We start from the raw sequence: 18,269 nt of genomic DNA, 5'->3' as shown, positions 1-18,269 counted from the left end.
AGATGCACAAATAGCTTTAATTCAGTATTTTAAAATGCTGGCTTTAGGAATATGTTTTTCTCAATTTATCTGAAGCATTTTCAAGAGAAGAAAATAAAATCATATATTGGCGTTTGTATTTTAAATAATTTGAAGGGTTTTGTTGTTGTTGTTGTTGTTGTTGTTTTGTTTTGTTTTGTTTTCTTCAGGGTTTTTTTTCCCCCCTTTAAAAGAAGTAGTTGCCACTTGGCACAGGATGTTTAAACAGCAAGGTCAGATTAGGTTTAGAACTCTAAGCCTATTAAGATCACATTAACTTTAAATTAAATGAAATCACTATTTAATCCTTTAATCAAGTAGTTCATTTGGAAAATCTCAGCTTTTCCTTCTCTCCCTTTTTTCTTCATCATTTGGTGGTAGGGGAGGGACTAGGGAGCACTCACGGTCAAGTGTGTTCCTGGTATAACGATCAAGTCAATGTGATTAGCTGGCTTTGCTGATCTGCATCATCTTGGCAGCAGCAGCAACCGTAGTTGCAAAGCTCAGGCTGAGCTTTGGGACTCAAATGTCTCAGAGCAAGTGCACCGCATCTGTGCAGAATGCAGTAGCCTCATCACACTGATGGCTCAAGAAGAGTTATGGGAGTGTCTGGCTACTGCTGCCAAGTCTCAGGATAAGGGAAAAACTGACCCGAGTTGTCAAGCAGAATCTAGATATAGAGCCAGACTATGTTCTCATGCGATTTAACTAGTCGGAAGCCACAAAGTTCAGACTGATCATGCTGAGGGTTAGGGTGCTTCTTTAAACAACTCAGAGGACATAGAGTGATCGATAAGTAGGAAGCATGGTAGAAGTAAGCGCAGGGTCTCATCACATACCGGCAGGGAGAATGATGCAAAAAACAAGTTTTCTGAAAAATCAACAACAATTCCAGTGTTGTATGCACTTTCCCTTTTGTTTTTCAGTGTTACTGAAAATGTTAACCTTTTGTTTTGGTTGCTGACAGTAAAGGGTTGTTCTCTGTTAAAAGCAAAAAGGAGGGAGGAAGCCATTACTGTTAAATAAAAAGGCCAGTATTTTAAAATTTCACTCATTAAAAAACTAAACTCTTTAGACTTACCTAGAATACTGAGAAAATTGCTTTGTAATAAACTATCTTTGCATTAAAATGATACTGACAACAAATAAGTAAGTGCATTTGGATTTTGTTCTTTGTTGCTATTATATTAGAGGGAATGGAACCATTTAAATACAGATAGTTTTATATTTCTTATTAATTTACTCTTATGTGGATAGTAGACATTGAAATTTAGTTTTTAAAGGTCTTGTTAGTTATGAATGTTTCTTTTGTAGAAAAACTCTATAAACATTCACTTGAATAAAGTAATCTAGTGTGTCTTTTATTTCTACATTTTACAATGAGCTTTAAAGTAAAACTTACTGAGCAGCTGGTATTTGTCGGACATCTAGAACTAGATCAGCAATGCAAAGTCCATCCTCACCACAGTCTTTGTGGAAAGGAATCTACAAAAAAGGAAAAAAAGATCCATACATTTGCTCTTGGGTTGAAAAAGCAAATTACAGAAGAATACATACAGTATTATTCTATTTACATAAAGTATAAAACCAAACAATGTTCTAGGAATATATAAATGTTTAACAAAATAGTAAAGAAAAGCATTAATAAACACAAAATTCAAGATAATCATTTGCGCAGGGGGAGCTAGATGAAAGTGTCTATGGCGGGGACAGCGATCCACAGAGCTTCATATGTATTGGTAATATTTTTTGAGTGGTGAGCACAAGGCATTTACTTTATTTTTATTTATTTCTTCAACAAATATGTGTTGAACACATACAATGGGCCAGGCCCAGGTCTAGGGACTGGAAATACAGCAGTGAACAAGAAAAACAAAAATCCTTACTGTCATGGAACTTCAGTGTTAGTGAACTTTATGCAAATGTAATTGTATTTCATTTAGAAAATTAAGAATTTACAGGCTGCATCCTAAGTATCCTTCAGACACTATTGTAGTGACTGTGAAACTTTGTTTGCCAGTCTAAATCCAGGAAGTGTAAGCTGCACTTACACTGAAGACCTTGGTAGTCTCAGAATAGGCTTCAAGGGCAGGGCTAGTGCCAGGGTTTTCCAGACTGATGTCCACACGCAAATCCAAAGAGTTGACAACATCAGAGGGCTCCTAAACATACACATACACAAACATACAGGGAGAGACAGAGTCAGTTTATTAGGGCACAGCAGCATTAAAACAAGAAAAAGATTATAAATGTGTTTACAATTAAGAGCACAGTCAGCTCTCAATTATGTAGAATATCTTTGTTTTGAATAATCAAGACTCTCACTTCTTTTCTTCCAACCTAATTCTGCTTTTAGCCTCTCTTCTACTAAGAAACCAAAGGAGACTTGGGTCTAGTAAGAATTTGAAGCAGGGATTCTTAGTTAATGAAGCTCATCAGTTCTTGTCAAGAAAGCACTATGTCTATACAAGTGAAACCCTAACATTTGAATTTGCCTTTTACTCAGAAGCGGTATCTTGGTATTCTTTAGTCTATTCACAGGCAGGACTTACTCTTAACTCTTGGGGGCCTCCCAGAAGTCCTCCCAGAAGGACTTACTCCTTCTAGGGGCCTGTCTACCATGACAGCTCTGGGCTATGAGGAGATGTTTCCTTGGCTGGCTGTGGGCTTAGCAAGTAGGATGTACTTTAACTGGCTTTGATATCAAATAGAGAAAGAGGATTTTTTTTTTTTTTTTTTTTTTTTACTTTAAAGAAAAACAGCTTGGCTGTCTCCATTTCCTCACTAGGGATTACGAGTATAATCTGATCCACCACTTAGCACAGGATGGGAGAGAAGGGAAAAAAGATTTTTTCCTTTAAAGAATCTATAAAATTGTCACCTTAACAACAAAGAAGTCCATGTCTTCACAAACAAGAAACCTTCAAACTGAAAAATTAACTAAACAACTCAACTGATTTTAATTCATTTAACCGTCAACTTTATGTTTTTCTAGTGTTTACACTTAGCATTTCTTGAAGTAAGATCTCTCTGTACCATCCATTTACATGAGAAATAATTGTGGTGCTCCTTAGACCTGCATATTCCTTGGGCCTTCAAACTTAGATTTCTGATGGTAAGAACCCGGAATATACATTTCCCAAAAGTTTCCCTGGCAGTTCCTTTGCTCCTTAAATTCTGAGAACCATATTCTAAGAAAGTACTTAAATATCCTTTTTAAAAAAATGGTTTCCTGAGTAAATTATCCTTTCAAATGCCATTATGTGGTTTCCAAGGTGGAAATATTCACATCATTTATAAAATAAATTTCTGGTTGGAAGTTTTCTCCTGAAAAGCATTTTTCTTACTTGGGAAATTTTCAAAATCCATGTAAAATACAGTAATTATAGCATACAATTAGAACAAATAATTGTTATCTCATAATCTACTACATTGCATCTATGTTAACTGAAATCTAATAGTAGAAACCACAATTGGACTTATTTTTCAGTAGCTGAACAATAAATAAAATTTTTCCCTGATAGGAAACTATCAAAATAAAATTTATTGCCAATGGCAAGTTCTCTCTGTTAAACATTTAAGAAAACACTGTATCTATGATTTCTTTAAGAATTGTATTTTTAGCCCTTTCATTGCAATTCCGAATGAAATCTGATGCTGCTGACTTATATAATAATAGATTGTGACCATAAGTATTAGCATAAAGTAAATATGCTTCTTATTTATGGAATTACATAAGAAAGGCATTCATTAGAAGGGCAAACATTTTCTAACTCATAAGCTTCTATTTTAGACTTTTACCACTCATTTGTCTTTAAGAAGAAAGAAAATGAAAAGGGTTGGTCCTGAGGCCTCACCTGTATATAAATGATGTGCTCGGGGCAACTCTGTGCTTGATTTACTACCATATTCTTCTGCAGGCACCTTTCATTGTTTTCTTTAAATAACCCCCTGGAGGTTACTCTGGATGAAAATCCATCTGCATCAAGTGTGATGTTATATACAATGGCTATGATAAAAAATCATAAAGAAATGTTATTTCAAATCAACTTATAGGAAAAAGCGTCTCTGCTTTATTGTGTCTTCTTGGACAAAGTATCTTACATCAAGAAAATATGGAAATAGTCTTCGTATTGGTGGCTTGTGAACCATAGCTAGCACCACATACCATTTGTCATTCTAGCTCTGATGTGACGTAGGTGACTGTGCATACAAAGAAATGTGATTCAGAGAAATGTGGCTGGGAGCAGTGGAAAGAAAACTAGACTTGCCGCCAGGAAACCTACTGTGATGAACCTGGGCAAATTGCTCACTCCCACAAGCACGGGCTTCATTACTCATAACGTGGAGACACAGAATGGAAAGGAACAGTTGCTGAGCACCAGTGATCGGACACATTCTCATATATGCCATACAAGTTTTACAATGAATCTGGAAAGTGAATTTATTATCTTATTTTTCAAATAATGAACTAGAATAAGTGATGTAAAATAATTCACCTAAGTTCACGCAGCTAGTCAGAAGTAAAAGTTGGGAATTTTTGAAATAAGAGCTCATGGTTTTTCTGCTTCTATCCAGTTGTAAGAATTAATTGTTATTGTGAAGATTAACAGCGATACTCTAAGGGAACATGGACAGTGCCTGGCCTATTCTAGATGCTCACATAGGGAAATGCATGCAACACTGCAGCAATAAAGTCTCAATCAGGCAGACTTGGTTTGAATCCTAATTCTGCTGTTTATGAGCTCTGTGATTTGGGGCAATTTACTTACCCTCTTTGAACCTCTGTTTCCTAATACCAACCCATGAAAAAAAATTATGTGATAATAACTGATGTCAGTAGCCAATGTCTAAGCTATCAGAATTATTACCTTCAACTAAAGTCCACTGGCCATATGTCCAAAACTGAGAGAGAACATCTGGTGCCATTCACAGCATCAGCTGCCTTACTGCCTTATTTGGGGTTATTCTATCTTACTTTATTATTTTCAATATTTTAAAGGTTGTATATACTTCCCAAAATATGAATTCTACATGTTACCTTGAAAAAAATCTATCATATATGTTGTACAATTTTTCTTGCTCCAATGACTTAACAATGCCAACAAAGATAGATAAAATATTAAAGAATTAAATAAACTAAAAATAAGTTGTGAAGATGATGTAAAGGAAAAACAATGGCAGGGAGGTGAGTGCAGTTAGGACAAAGTTAGTCCACGTTATAATGCTTTTCCTTTTCTTTTTTCAAGCAGCTTTGTAAAAATGATGCATAGCTTCGTAGGCTATGTTATTAATCTTAAACTGGAGTGTGCACCTGATGCAATAAATGATAGAAACCATATGCTTTATAAATTCACTTTCCACAGTTGTGAAGATGGGATTCATGTCTTACATACTATTATTGCCAAGCAATGAAGTGACAAATGAGCTCACAATCATTTCACTTGGCTTATCAGTGTGGACCTGAAGGCATCAGGAAAAGAGATTTACAGTGAAAGACACCCAATAGTAAGAAAGGCCAGAAACCCTCGGCAGGCTGTGGATGGGAAGGAAATTCTCTGAAAGTAGAATTTTTGAGTGTGCATCTCCATAAGGGTTGAAGTATAGTCAAAAAGGGAAGATAACGTGAGACACATCTTTGCTTCAGGGCCAGAAGAGCTGACCAGCCCGCTGTTTCTGCCAACTAATATATTTCCCAAGTTAATCTATTAGGCAGACTAGCCACAATGTTTATACAGCAACGGTTTTTGACTTCACTATCATGTGTGCTCAGTTAGATGTGCTACAAGGCAGGTCAAGTGAGATATGCTACTCAAAATTAGGTCAATCTTTGAACACCTGCAGGGAAAACTTCCAAATGGATATAAAAAGTAGGAAAATATGGAAAGCACGTTGAGATTTGAATCTAATTTTGTTTGCGTTCTCACCTTATTTGTATCTTGGTATGAATAATGGCAAATAAACTTCTTCTGTATTTTCAGTTTTAAGGTAATGTATTTGTCACTTAACTGAATTCCTATAGGAGCTACAGGTTCTGAAGTTTAAAGCCAAATTCTGATGGAAGGGGAATGGGGACCCATGAAGCAGCGGTTCATGAAAGAAGGTAGTTTTGAATCAAGTGTTAAATTGCAAGTTATGTATTGAGCATGGTGAGATAACTGGGGCAGGAGAGATGAAGGTGAGATAATGTGCTTAGAAAAAGCTTCGAAGAGGAGGCAGGACCTTTGCCAGGCCTTGAAAGACAGCTTGGCCAGCCCAAGAGAAAAGACAATAATTCCTGCTGACACTTGCCCACAACGATTTCCTCACCCTTCCCCATCTGATGAGACATAATTCAGACTTTTATTCATTTCTCTGTATTATTTAGAACATTTAAAACACTGGGAAAAGTTATACATTGCTTTTCATGTTTTCTTTCATTATTTCATTTTTATTAATTGCTCAAGAACAGGAAAAATACTTGATACTTTTACTGAACCTGTCCTATATAGATCATGGCATAACCAACATGATATAGTCATCTGAGTGACAGTTCAGCATAATCTGTGTATGCTCAAGGTTTTAAGTAAGAGAAGTGGAGGTAAGAGAAACTCAAAGGATGGAAACAGGAGGGCCCTTGGTTATGTCATAGAGATTACAACTTTCTGCAGCAGAACCTTCTAGAGATGTGGAAGGAAGATCTAAACTAACCTTCCATGACTAATGAACCATTCTCAGGCATCTCCAGTGTATGGAAACTTAAGTGTCTGTAACCAAAGACCCTTATTTCTCTTGGCCTACAAACCAAAATATGTTATATTCAGGACTAAAACTCTGTAAGCCAACCAATTTCTATATAGATTATTTCAGATATACGCACCCACTTGATTGTTTTGCTTAGTAGGTCTGAACTTTGCACTGAAGCAGAGTTTGAGAATTATCTGAGCATTCTTATTGACCAAAGTGATTTTTTCTGGTGTGAATGAAGCTTCTATAGCTATATCAGCAATACTTTGTGACCTAAAAGACATAAAGAGGAACAGATGGATGGATGTTATTACTGAGCACACGTATTATATCCTTTATCAAAGAGGACCCAGTACCAGCATTACTGAATTTTTCTCTCTAAAGCACGGTAGCAGTAGTTTATATTTGAAGGCTCTAAGATGGCAGACAGACATAATTTTTTTTTTCTAATTTGTGACTGCATCACTGACATAATCCACATTTAACATATTATTTATTTATTTATTATACTTTAAGTTCTGGGATACATGTAGGTACTCTTGATAACGCTACTCTGAAATGATTTTAACTGATTTGTTCAGTAAATATATTTTCTTGTTTTTTAATGTCTTAAATATTATTCTTGAGTTTTATTTTTTCCACATAAAAGCTTCATTTTGCAATAGAAATAATGCACTTCATTCTTTAAAAGCACAAGTGAGATTTGTAAATAGTATCATTAAACTCAGAAATAAAAAACAATCAATGAATATTATTCTATTGTTCAAATATTTGGACTTTAAAGCACATTTTTTGACAGAGACAAATGAATGGAGATTCTTGATTGAATAATCAACTTCTTTCTGATTCTATTCCCTTGCCAGTCCAATATATTTATTTTTGACCTTGAATCACATGACCTTCATATTGTTCCACCTGAATCTTCAATTCCTATGGAAGTCAATGAGAGGTCAGCTAAACCTAAATAATGGCTTATTGTTTATGACTAATAATTTTAAAATATACCTTTTAGTCACATAGAAGTTACACTTTACTTGTGCTGTCTGAATTTTCAGTATTCTAAATGCACTCTCATGAGGCTTCCCTTCTGTATGCTGAGATAAGGCTATTTATTGGAAGATAACATTCAGAAATAGCCTGGACACCATTTCCAGAAATTTATGTTTTCTATGCACTGTTTTTACTCACCATATGAGGAGAGAAATGTATTTCTAATGGTGAGCAAATATATCTATTTTTCGCACTTGGAAAAACACATTTATTCCTTTGGGCAAACTATGATACATCAATTTCCTATAGTCTTATAGAATGCATATGGCATTTCTATAATATCAGTACAGACATGTTCTGCTTTCTTAGCAGGTAATTTGTAGTTTGTGTCTGGCTCTTCCTGACTCACCAGAGTTGAACCACTTGTCCAAAGGCACCAATGGACACATCAGTGATGGAATCCCCATTTAAATCTCCATAGCCATCCAAGGACCTCCCAAAGTACTGGAGATGGCTCCTAAAGGCTCCATCAGATCCCAAGATTTTCTAAAAGAGCAAGTTTGACACGAAATTATAGTACACAACAGCTGAACCAGAAAATGGCAGCCTCTGCATTTCATTATTATATTTTCTATGTAGTCATTTTCCAGATTGTAAACACAATCTGGAATAAACATTTGTTTATTTGAATAAACATTCTCTACAAATTCTAAAGATTAGTTTTTTAGTCACGTCTTATTATCTGATCTCTGTATCACTCTTACAGCCACATTTTCATCAAGGGGACAGCATACATCTTTAATAAAAATCATAAACCAGTGAAAAGATCAGTGGGCTGGGAGCAAATTGAGGCAAGTTCAGGTGCAGGGTTCCGTTCCTAGTTCTTTTCCCTCAGGTCTTACTTCAAAATTGACTGCTCAGTGAGGCCTCATTAGTCACCCCTTCAACCACCTCATACTCCTATTTCTGAAATTTTATTTCCTATTTTAATTTCATTTGCTTTTTAAAAATTTCCTTTATTACTATCTGGAACACTTAGTCTTATCTACTTTTTTTTCATTTGTCTCCTCCAATATAATATAAGGCACACAAAGATCAGAATTGTGTCTGTCCTGTTCTTATAGCATCCCCAGAGTCTAGAGCAGTGCTTGGCACATAGTGGAGGCTCATTTAACATTTGTTGAGTGAAATAATGAAGTTAGAAAATAAGAGGGAAGGATTGCATGGTTTACATGACGCTTTCTACGTCTAATATGGTAAGACCTACAAATACATACGTCTCGGCAGCTCCTGGATTACCTGGGAATACTTCGTGCGGACAGTGCCCTGATGACCATTATAAATGTATACAGCTCCAGAATTCTGATTTTCTAGTGGCGAACCAACAATCACATCATTAAAGCCATCCATGTTGATGTCTGAAAGAGCTGCAATTGCTGAACCAAATCGAGCATTTTCAATGCCCTCGGGGCCTTCAAGAAATTGGTGCTGACTCAAAATGCCCTTGCAAAGGGGGAACAAAAGGATGATTAAAGCAAACCTTACAACTTGTATAATTAAAATTCAGAGCAGCTGGGTGTGGTGACGCATGCCTGTAATCCCAAAGATTCCAGAGGCTGAGGCAGAAGGACTGCTTGAAGTCGGGTATTTGAGACCTGCTTAAGCAATAGTGAGACCCTGTCTCTACAAAACATTTTTGTAAAAAGTTAGCCAGGAGTGGTGGCACACACCTGTAGTCCTAGCTCTCAGGAGGCTGAAGTGGGAGGATCGGTGGAGCCCAGGAATTAGAGGCTGCAGTGAGCTATGATCATACCACTGCACTCCAGCCTGGGTGACAGAGCAAGACCCCATCCATTTAAAAAAGTGAAAAACATATGATAAAAAAGAAAATAAATTTCAGAGCAATCGATGACCAAAATAATTTTTTAATGTTAAAAATGGATAGAATTTTAAACCTGAACTATTTATGATCAGAATTATAAATAAGAATTTCAGGTCATAAATATCTGCTCCTAAACCAAGGTGAAAGGAGACAATTCTCTTTCCTGTAGCTGAACAGCATCAATTTCTTGGTCTCATTTTCCTCTCAATAATACGATCTTCACCTATTTCCAACCTTTTGATTTAAAATTTTTCTGGTGAAAACTACTAATATCTTGATTGAAATTAAAGCAGACACAGAACAAAATAAAACACAATATCTTAATTTAGGCTTTCTGTAAAAATGACCAAATAGTGACATAATTATAATGGTACAGGAAGTAGAAAATGAGATTAATATCTCCATTATTAAAAACACTAAATAATTCTGTGTGAAGGAAAAGACATGTCCTTGTAAAACACAATTTTTTTTCTTAGATTTCATAATAAAGTATGGAAATATTTCATGACTTCACAAGAAAGCAATGTTTCTCAACCATGAAACTGGGTCAGTGTTGATTCTTTCTCCTCTATTATAATCTTACAAAAATTGTTACTGAGTTTGACACGGTATTAAAAGATCTTTTCATTTTCAACAATTAATGACAATTCAGTATATCTCACAAGTAAGAAATATTTAAAGAATGGGGGATTTGTCAGTTTTTCAAACAAGTAAATAGGTCCAGCCTTTGTGGATACTCAATTATACATTCTTTATATGTATAAATGCTTTAGAATTGTTTTAATTAATTACATCTGTTAAGAGGTTAATTTTTACATAAATATCAATACATCGGGTACGACAAAATATCACAACACTTAACCATAATATTTACTACTTTAACATCAGCTTCTCTTTTCCATCCTTTCCCTTCTGTTGTCATATAATTTTCTGTGTCAATCTGTGTCTTTAATTTGGTTTTCTTTTTTTATTTCAAGGAGTTAACTATATTTATATACATGGATTTAGAGAGTTCAGTCTACAAATTGGAAATATTATGCTTTTCCATGTTCACGTATGGTTTTTTTTGTGGAAGGACTTGAAACTTCAAGAGCTGGACACATGCCGAAATGTTACACTAAGCAATGACACTTCCTGACAAACTAATGTAGAAAGCATCTGGGATCACATGGAATTTACAATGTGCCTGGTGCAACTTGTGTTTTTCACTGTCAACTGATAACAAGATAGCATTGCCCTGTTATTACTGTCTTTATAGAAAAAATTACACGTGATACTAGAGAAATACACAAATGTTTGTGTGTATGCATATTTCAATAAATAATGTACACTTAGAATGGCTTTGTTTGTATGAGACTATATATTCAAAGACCTCTCATGGAAAATGGCAGTACACTATACATTCAACTCTAGTTTTTCCCATTAATGTAATTTTTAAAATCATAACTTAATGGGGACATCCTCAAAAATGATGAAATGTAAACCATACTATCTGTGCAAATTATCATGCAATAATAATAAATTTTCTTTCCAAATGCAGGTTAAATTGTCAATACTAAAGCAAATTAAGCTGTTAGTTTAACGATTTTTTTTTTTTTTTACCTTTTTGATAGTAAACAGGTAGACTCTTCCTTCCTCTTTCTTTAGGTCATTCATGTACATTGGTGCACCTACCAAGAGCACATCTGTAATGGTGTCTTTATCCACATCAACTGAACATAGCACGCTACCGAAATAGGAGCCAATCTGGAGCAATAAAACATGTTAACCTTAGAATTCCTAGGATTCACATACTTCTAATATTACGCTGAACATTTACTTGCTCATTCAATACACAAAAATTGAATGTTTACTATTTGCAAAGTGCTAGGAATATGAAGACAGACAGCATAGTCCCTTCCCGCAGGTTCTAATACCATCTAACACCTGGTTCTTAAATCTTAGTGTGCACAAGTATCTCCAAGAAAATGCCTTTGAAATACAGATCCCTGAGACCCATTTCTAGAGATTCTGATGTAATGTCTAGGATGTGATCCAGAACACAGCAATTTAAATTAGCATTCCAGGTGTTTCTGACACCAGGGGGTCAAAGGCATACTTATAAGGCAAACCTTTCGTAGGTATGTGAGGTCTGTCATAGTGAAAGGCAGGAGAGGTAGAGGCAGGGAGAATAAATAATTAAGCTTCTATGGTAAAATAAATTGTAATAGAGGAAAGTTCCAAATGCTGAGTGATCAGAGAGCAGGAGAGTCAGGAAGGCTTAGAAAGTTAAAATATCATTTGAATTGCAAAGTAAGAAGGACATGGAGTTTTCTAGGTGGAGGGAAGTGGTGAAGCACATATGATGATGTAAGTGTACAAGGCATGATATGAGACAGGTAAGCAGTTGCTGGATAGATTGGGACAGGAGGACTAGGTGGAGATAAATTAAAATAAGAAAAGCTGAGACTTTGAACATTCACCTCATTCAGTAGCATTCAATGCATGCCTATGTGAACACTTTTTAAGGATTTAGAAATGACTAAGAAATGATTCCTTTCATAATACTATCACTGTTATTTTCTAAATTAAAAAGGAACTTCTTTAAAATATCAAAAGAGAGAGAAAAGTATGTGCTAATTTATGGTCACATAAAGTATGCTAATTTATGGTCATGGAAGTCAAGAGCTCAGGTCTTCTTACTCCTAGAAAATCCATAGCAATAGCAGGATCACACTCAATCTAAGAGAAGAGAAATCTTTGTAAGTTTCTCCAGCTCAAAGAAGGAAACCACTTTTTGTTGGCTGTCAGGGATTAGCGATGCTCATTTTAAATGTGTGTCAAGCCCCTGGGTCAAAACTGTTTAGTAAGGAAACAGGAAGCAATCAGCTGACCTTTGCCCTAGCAACAGATCTTTGCTGTAGTGGGCCATAACTGGGATTCATCATAGGGTCTGACTACCAAACTGTCACCCATCAGTTGAAAGTGGCAGAGAAGATAATTGTTTTACTTTTAGAATCTTCCAAACTAAAAGGACATTTTGACAGGTCCAGATGCAGAAGTTCAGTCTTTATAATGTTATTTTGCTCCCTTCTTCTGATTATTTCCTCTCCAAATCCTTGTTTCTGGTGTGTGCTTACCTACAAAGCAGTGGTTAGGTGCCTGCCATCACAACTAAATAATGTCCATGCATTATTAATCCAGGGAGTCAAAAACATGAAGGGGATGTAATCAAACAGGACAACCTCTGAGTCCAGAAAGGACTGAGCTTTAATGACGGCTCAATCCATGGACACTGTGTGACCTTAGAAGGCTAGCTAAATTCCCAGTCAGTTGTCAAAAGGGAGGGCTGTCTTCTTGGTATTGTTGTGACGATTTAAGGAATACACTAACAAACTCAGATTACAGAGTAAGCACTCAGGTCATGTTGGTTTCCACTTCTGCTCACCCGACTCCCCACCTGCCCAGTTGCCCATAAAATTAATTTCACCTGCTAAACAGTGAGATTTACCTGGTCACCTCGGTGAGCCTGAATAACTGTGACACTGCCATTCTCATTCACACTGTACAGCACTATCTGGCCGGTATAATTTGCCCGAGGAGCACCAGCAACAAAGTGGGTGCTTTCTCCAGTAGAAATTGCAGCCACAGAGTAACCTAAAACGTAAGGAGCATCAGAGTGATTACCATTGAATATCTGAGCAAAACAAGGTTAAAATAAGTTAGTAAAGGTGACCAGAGATCCTTTTGTGTTAGACGTGATGCAAAGTTTCTAGTGTTCCTGAATACATCACTGAGGACATGTCTTCCTTTTTCTAAGAAGAATTACTCCTGTCCTTTGACCCGAAGCACTTCCCTGTGTAGATGGGACTTCTACCTATAAAACTGCCTCTAGATTCCAGGTTGTCCTCATTGGCCACCTGTGAACGTGGCATTCAACAAATATTTCTGGAACGAATGAATAAATGTATTTAAAAGGTAGTGTTGCACAGTAGAAAGAACACAGGTCTTGGAAACAGTCCGAGGTTTGAATTCTGGATTTGCCACTTACTAGGTTGTTGAACTTTAGACAAGTTAATCTTGCTATCTCTCAAAGGCAAAACATCCCTGAAAGACTGGTTGGAAAGATTTAAATGTTTATGTAGACAGACTAGCCAGCTCAGGAACTGTCCCATAGTAAGTCTGCAAAATCAGTGGCTGCTTATTATAAGAACAAGAAGACTAAGGGCTCTAAAACAATATAAGACTATCACTTACTATATTTACTTTTGGGAACTATTTCCATTTTGGAGGAACACAATCATGTTCCAGGAATTACAACCACTTGACCAGTCAGAAGAAACTAGTGAGTATAATACAATACTCCAATAAGTAGTTATGCCTTTAGGCCCGACTGGCAGAGACAACATATATATGTGTAATAAATATGACAATTAGATGACAGACAGTTCAAGGGTTTTGCTGAATTCACTCTGAGATTCAACAAAGAGCTGGTTTAAAGCAAGGGAACTTAAGTTTGCTGAGCCAATTATTACTATGCCTTACCTAAATATGAACTGTGATTTCTGTCCTGCAGAATTTGGTCAAAGGCCTGTTTAGGAAAGATCAAATGGCCATGAGATGTCTTCTGGACAATGGTCCCACTCCAGCCAAAAGCTCCCACTGCACCCAGCATCAGAATATCCTAAAATAATTAAAAAATGAAGATCATTAAAACAAACCACCTTTAAAGCATAAGAATGCAGGGGAGGCAAAACATTGAAATAAATTGTTTAGATTTATTAAAAATGTTGAGATATATATGAACATTTATTGATATATCTCTTAATTGTCTTAATATATCTGTGCTAGAGAACAAGCCTTCCCATTGGCTGTGTTATTTTGAACTTTATTTAGTATGACATGTTATACAGACAAACCTTTGTAATAACCTATAGTATAGGACAGGTACATAGCCATCTTCAAATGTCCCGTTCAAAGGTGTATATTTGCCAATGGTAAACCCTTATGACCTTTAGAAAGGAGTCAGAAGTGGGCCTCTCACTCCACATATTTATAAGGAAAGCTCACAGCCAGATATGAGACATGCTTGAGAAACAGGAAGTACTAACACAGGAGAAACGGAGATGCTGCTGCTATCCCAGACACATCTTGGGAGGCCCTCTTCCGACTTGCTCTATTTTCAGCTTTCTTCCTCTCTCTTCCTGACCCCTTCTCAAATGTTCCTGTATATTCACATATTCCATCTATTTGATAATATCACAGCTACAAGCACCTATAGCTGTGATATTCAATCTATTGGAAGGAAAATAACAATTTGTCAGCCCTGTGGGGAGGGCAAAGGAGGAAGCCTACTCTGATTTGACTCAAAACCCAATCTAAACAGTCAAAGCTACAAATCATCACAGAAGGCAGATTTGGTGAGAATGAGATACACTATTTTTAATTTTTTATTCTTCTATCTTAGAACATACCAAAGATATGATGTTGGACTAAAAAATACAAGCCATGAAAAATAGCAAGTAAGAAAAAGATGTGTTCTACTTTGAAGATAAGAGACCATGAAGTTATGTGAATGACTGTAGTATTGAGGGATTATGGATTTGGGGTGCATGAAAGGATTTTAGGGTATGTACAAAAACCTCATGGGATTGTGTGCAAAATTCTCCGTGCATAGATTCATTTATATTTTTTTCTAAGGGAAAGATCCATAACTTCTATGAGTATATCTAAGGATTGATGATCGAGAAAAAGTCAGCTCCTTTGATTCTAGACAGAAAACAAGCTGTTCTTGGTCCTCTGACCTGCCGATCAAATCCTCTGACTTCCTATTGTCCCTTAAATATTTCCCAGGATCTCTTTCTCTTTTTCTTTTTTCCTTCCTTTCACTATCTCTCTCATCTCCTGACTCAAATTAGAATCAGGGGCCCAGGAGGTGGATGTTTGTGAGAGATAGAAATGAACTTCCCTGAGCTGAAAAGAGTGTTGTACTCCAATCCCATGTCACATTTTTCCTACCTCCTTATTTTTTCAACTCTTTTCTGTCTGGTCTTAGAAAAAGATACTATGACAACTCAGAATTTGACCATGACAGTGATGACAACAGTGAATGTTTTTAACAAACATTTCCAGTTGTTAAAAATTGATTCAAAGACAATTCCTGCAGGAATAATACCTTAAGTTAATATACTGTCTGTGCCCTGGAGTACTCAAAGACTTTTTTGTATACTATCAGCTTTCCCCCATATAAGATCCCTAGGAAACAGGGAAGGGAAGACATTGTTTTTTTTTTTTTTTTTTTACTATTTTTTTTTAAATTTATTTATTATTGTTATACATTGTTAACCTTCACATTTTAGAGGTAAATCAGCAGCGCAAAGAAACTAAATGACCGTGACTAGGAATCAGAAGGGCTGATCCCTAGATGGCTGTCTTCCCACTTAATGTGTAAGGCTACTGTGTCTGGTAGTGTTATGCCAAATGACAACATGGCTTGAAGCTATCTGATATACACACATTTTGAGGAGAGTAATCTGCACTGAATCCCACTTGTGACATTTCCATCTGAAAGTTGTCTCCTCCTTGAACAGTACCTGGAACATTCAATTTAAAAAATTTTATTACTGTCAGTAATTTTAAATCAAGTTTTCAAACACATGCAGACATGTATGTATATACACGCCTACAAACACAAACACACTCTGTTCCAACACTCACCCCAAAATACAGAGCTTGTGTATTCTGGGAAGAAGAAATTACTAAGAAAGTGTTCTAGCAGGTTATAGAAATAACAATATTTCCAAGGTAGTGTTCATAGTTGGCATTAATCTTAATTGAACACTGATGTATTTAGCAGAATATGCATGACGTTCTTGATACCAAAGGACACTCAACAAAGGGTATAAGGTAAGGTGAAAACTGAGATGATAATTTTTAAAAAACTTGATGATTACTAACTAAGAAACTAACTGAGATTTTAGCTTTGAAATATTGGTACTGATAATGTACACATATCTCAGATGCAGGTGGAATAGCTGGGCAATTGATCTGTAGTGAAGACTGCTGGGAGATAATTGAGTTAGCTATTAGGAATCAGAATTCAAGACTGAGTAGGAGTTTTACCAATTGGGAAGTTTGTTCTGGTTCTGTATATGTGCTTGCCTCTGTCACTGACACTGTAAGATCCAATTGGTACTTATTTTCCATACAGTATGATCAAAATGGTTACATTTCACTAATCTTCACAAAAAGGAAGCTAAACTACTGGACTGACACTTTAACACAGAAAAGAAGACAAACTGTATGGTACAACGTAGTCTTATTTAGAAGATAAAATAATTTACACAGGATGAGTAGAGATAATTTTTAATAAAATAGAATAATGCTCCCCAAAGTCCATAATAGTAGATAATGCTCAAGATCGTTTCTAGCTAGCTTGTAGATTGCAATTGTTCTCATTCATTCCATTACAAACAAATACAATTATCAGTGTGGATAACCCAGTGATTTTGTGTTATCTCAGGGCACATTGGATTTAAATGGTTATTTAAACAACTTTGAAGCACCATGGGATACTGAAGAAGCAATAAAGCATTTTGAGTAATTCCAGTGGATAATCAAATCAAAATTTGATTATATGAATGAATAATTTATGCAATACCTTTAGACCCAGATTCTAAGGATGTACCTGATACATAGATTTCCAATAACATATGGTCTTTATTACAAAGAGTTATTTGGGTTAACCATCAAGAACTAGGATTTGGGTCATGTGTGTTTTTTTTCTTTTAACCCGCTGTGAAGTGTGTGCTAGTTCCCCACACAGTGAGCTCCTGAACATGTGATCTTTCTGCACTAACTAGATTTTCCAAGGCCACCTAAGTAAATTATTTTAGGTCCTATAAATAAAGTGTTTCCTCAAAAACTGAACTATTAAAAATATTTGCTGTATTTTTCTAATTTTAAAAATACATATGCTTACTGTAAACATATTCAGGAATTTTAGTACTTACATAACACTGTAAAAAGATAAAACTATTTACGATTCTAATAGATATGAATACATCATCCTCCAAAAGTCATAACAATTTATCATTCTATCAACAGTGTATGAGCTTCTTTGCTTCTCGATAATCTCTCCAAGATTAAACATTATTATTCTGTGTCATCTTTTAGGCAAAACATAATGTTGGTTTAATTTATATTTTTTAATACTTACTGAAAGTATTTAGAAATATACTTTGTAAATTGGGAATCTTTTCTTATGTTTATCAGTCATTTATATTTTATCACTTATAAACTATTCATGTTTTTCATCCATTTTTCTTACTGATTTTAGGAGCTCTTTTTATACAAGGTATACAAGTTAATATTGATAAAGCAAATATGTGATAATAAACAATTATTTAAACATTTTGAAAGAAAATTCTTGAAAGGAGTTTTTTTTTTTTTTTTTTTACCTTCAATGCTGAAAATTTGTTCTCCTAATGTCCCAGCCTTTTCTAGTAGAGCTGCTTCATCAGACACATTGAAAAAGTATCTTTCTGTTGGAATACTAGCGATTGCTTTTATTTCTTTTATTAAATTTTTAGTATCAAGGGCATTTCTGTTTAAGTACCCAAGAACCTTGAAAATAGAGGAAGAGAATGTACAGTCATTATTGCTGTACGTTTTC

At 35.5% G+C, this 18,269-nt stretch overlaps 1 protein-coding gene across 1 annotated transcript in view; it reads right to left on the bottom strand.

The window, feature by feature from the left end:
• The window catches only part of ITGA2 (integrin subunit alpha 2), a 107,392-nt gene that overhangs the window by 22,777 nt on the left and 66,346 nt on the right, over window positions 1–18,269 (bottom strand). The window contains exons 9-20 of the mRNA XM_031666154.1: window positions 18,055–18,220; window positions 16,112–16,188; window positions 14,141–14,279; window positions 13,107–13,252; window positions 11,219–11,362; window positions 9,034–9,237; window positions 8,144–8,280; window positions 6,878–7,017; window positions 3,876–4,027; window positions 2,070–2,180; window positions 1,421–1,503; window positions 858–999 (exon numbers count right to left, since the gene is read on the bottom strand). Of these exons, the coding sequence (XP_031522014.1) occupies window positions 858–999; window positions 1,421–1,503; window positions 2,070–2,180; window positions 3,876–4,027; window positions 6,878–7,017; window positions 8,144–8,280; window positions 9,034–9,237; window positions 11,219–11,362; window positions 13,107–13,252; window positions 14,141–14,279; window positions 16,112–16,188; window positions 18,055–18,220 (1,641 nt within the window). The remainder of the gene's footprint in view (window positions 1–857; window positions 1,000–1,420; window positions 1,504–2,069; window positions 2,181–3,875; window positions 4,028–6,877; window positions 7,018–8,143; window positions 8,281–9,033; window positions 9,238–11,218; window positions 11,363–13,106; window positions 13,253–14,140; window positions 14,280–16,111; window positions 16,189–18,054; window positions 18,221–18,269) is intronic.

This window comes from Papio anubis, chromosome 5 (assembly GCF_008728515.1).
Source record: "Papio anubis isolate 15944 chromosome 5, Panubis1.0, whole genome shotgun sequence".
Lineage (NCBI taxonomy): Eukaryota > Metazoa > Chordata > Mammalia > Primates > Cercopithecidae > Papio > Papio anubis.
This window is presented reverse-complemented; position numbering and strand designations above follow the sequence as displayed.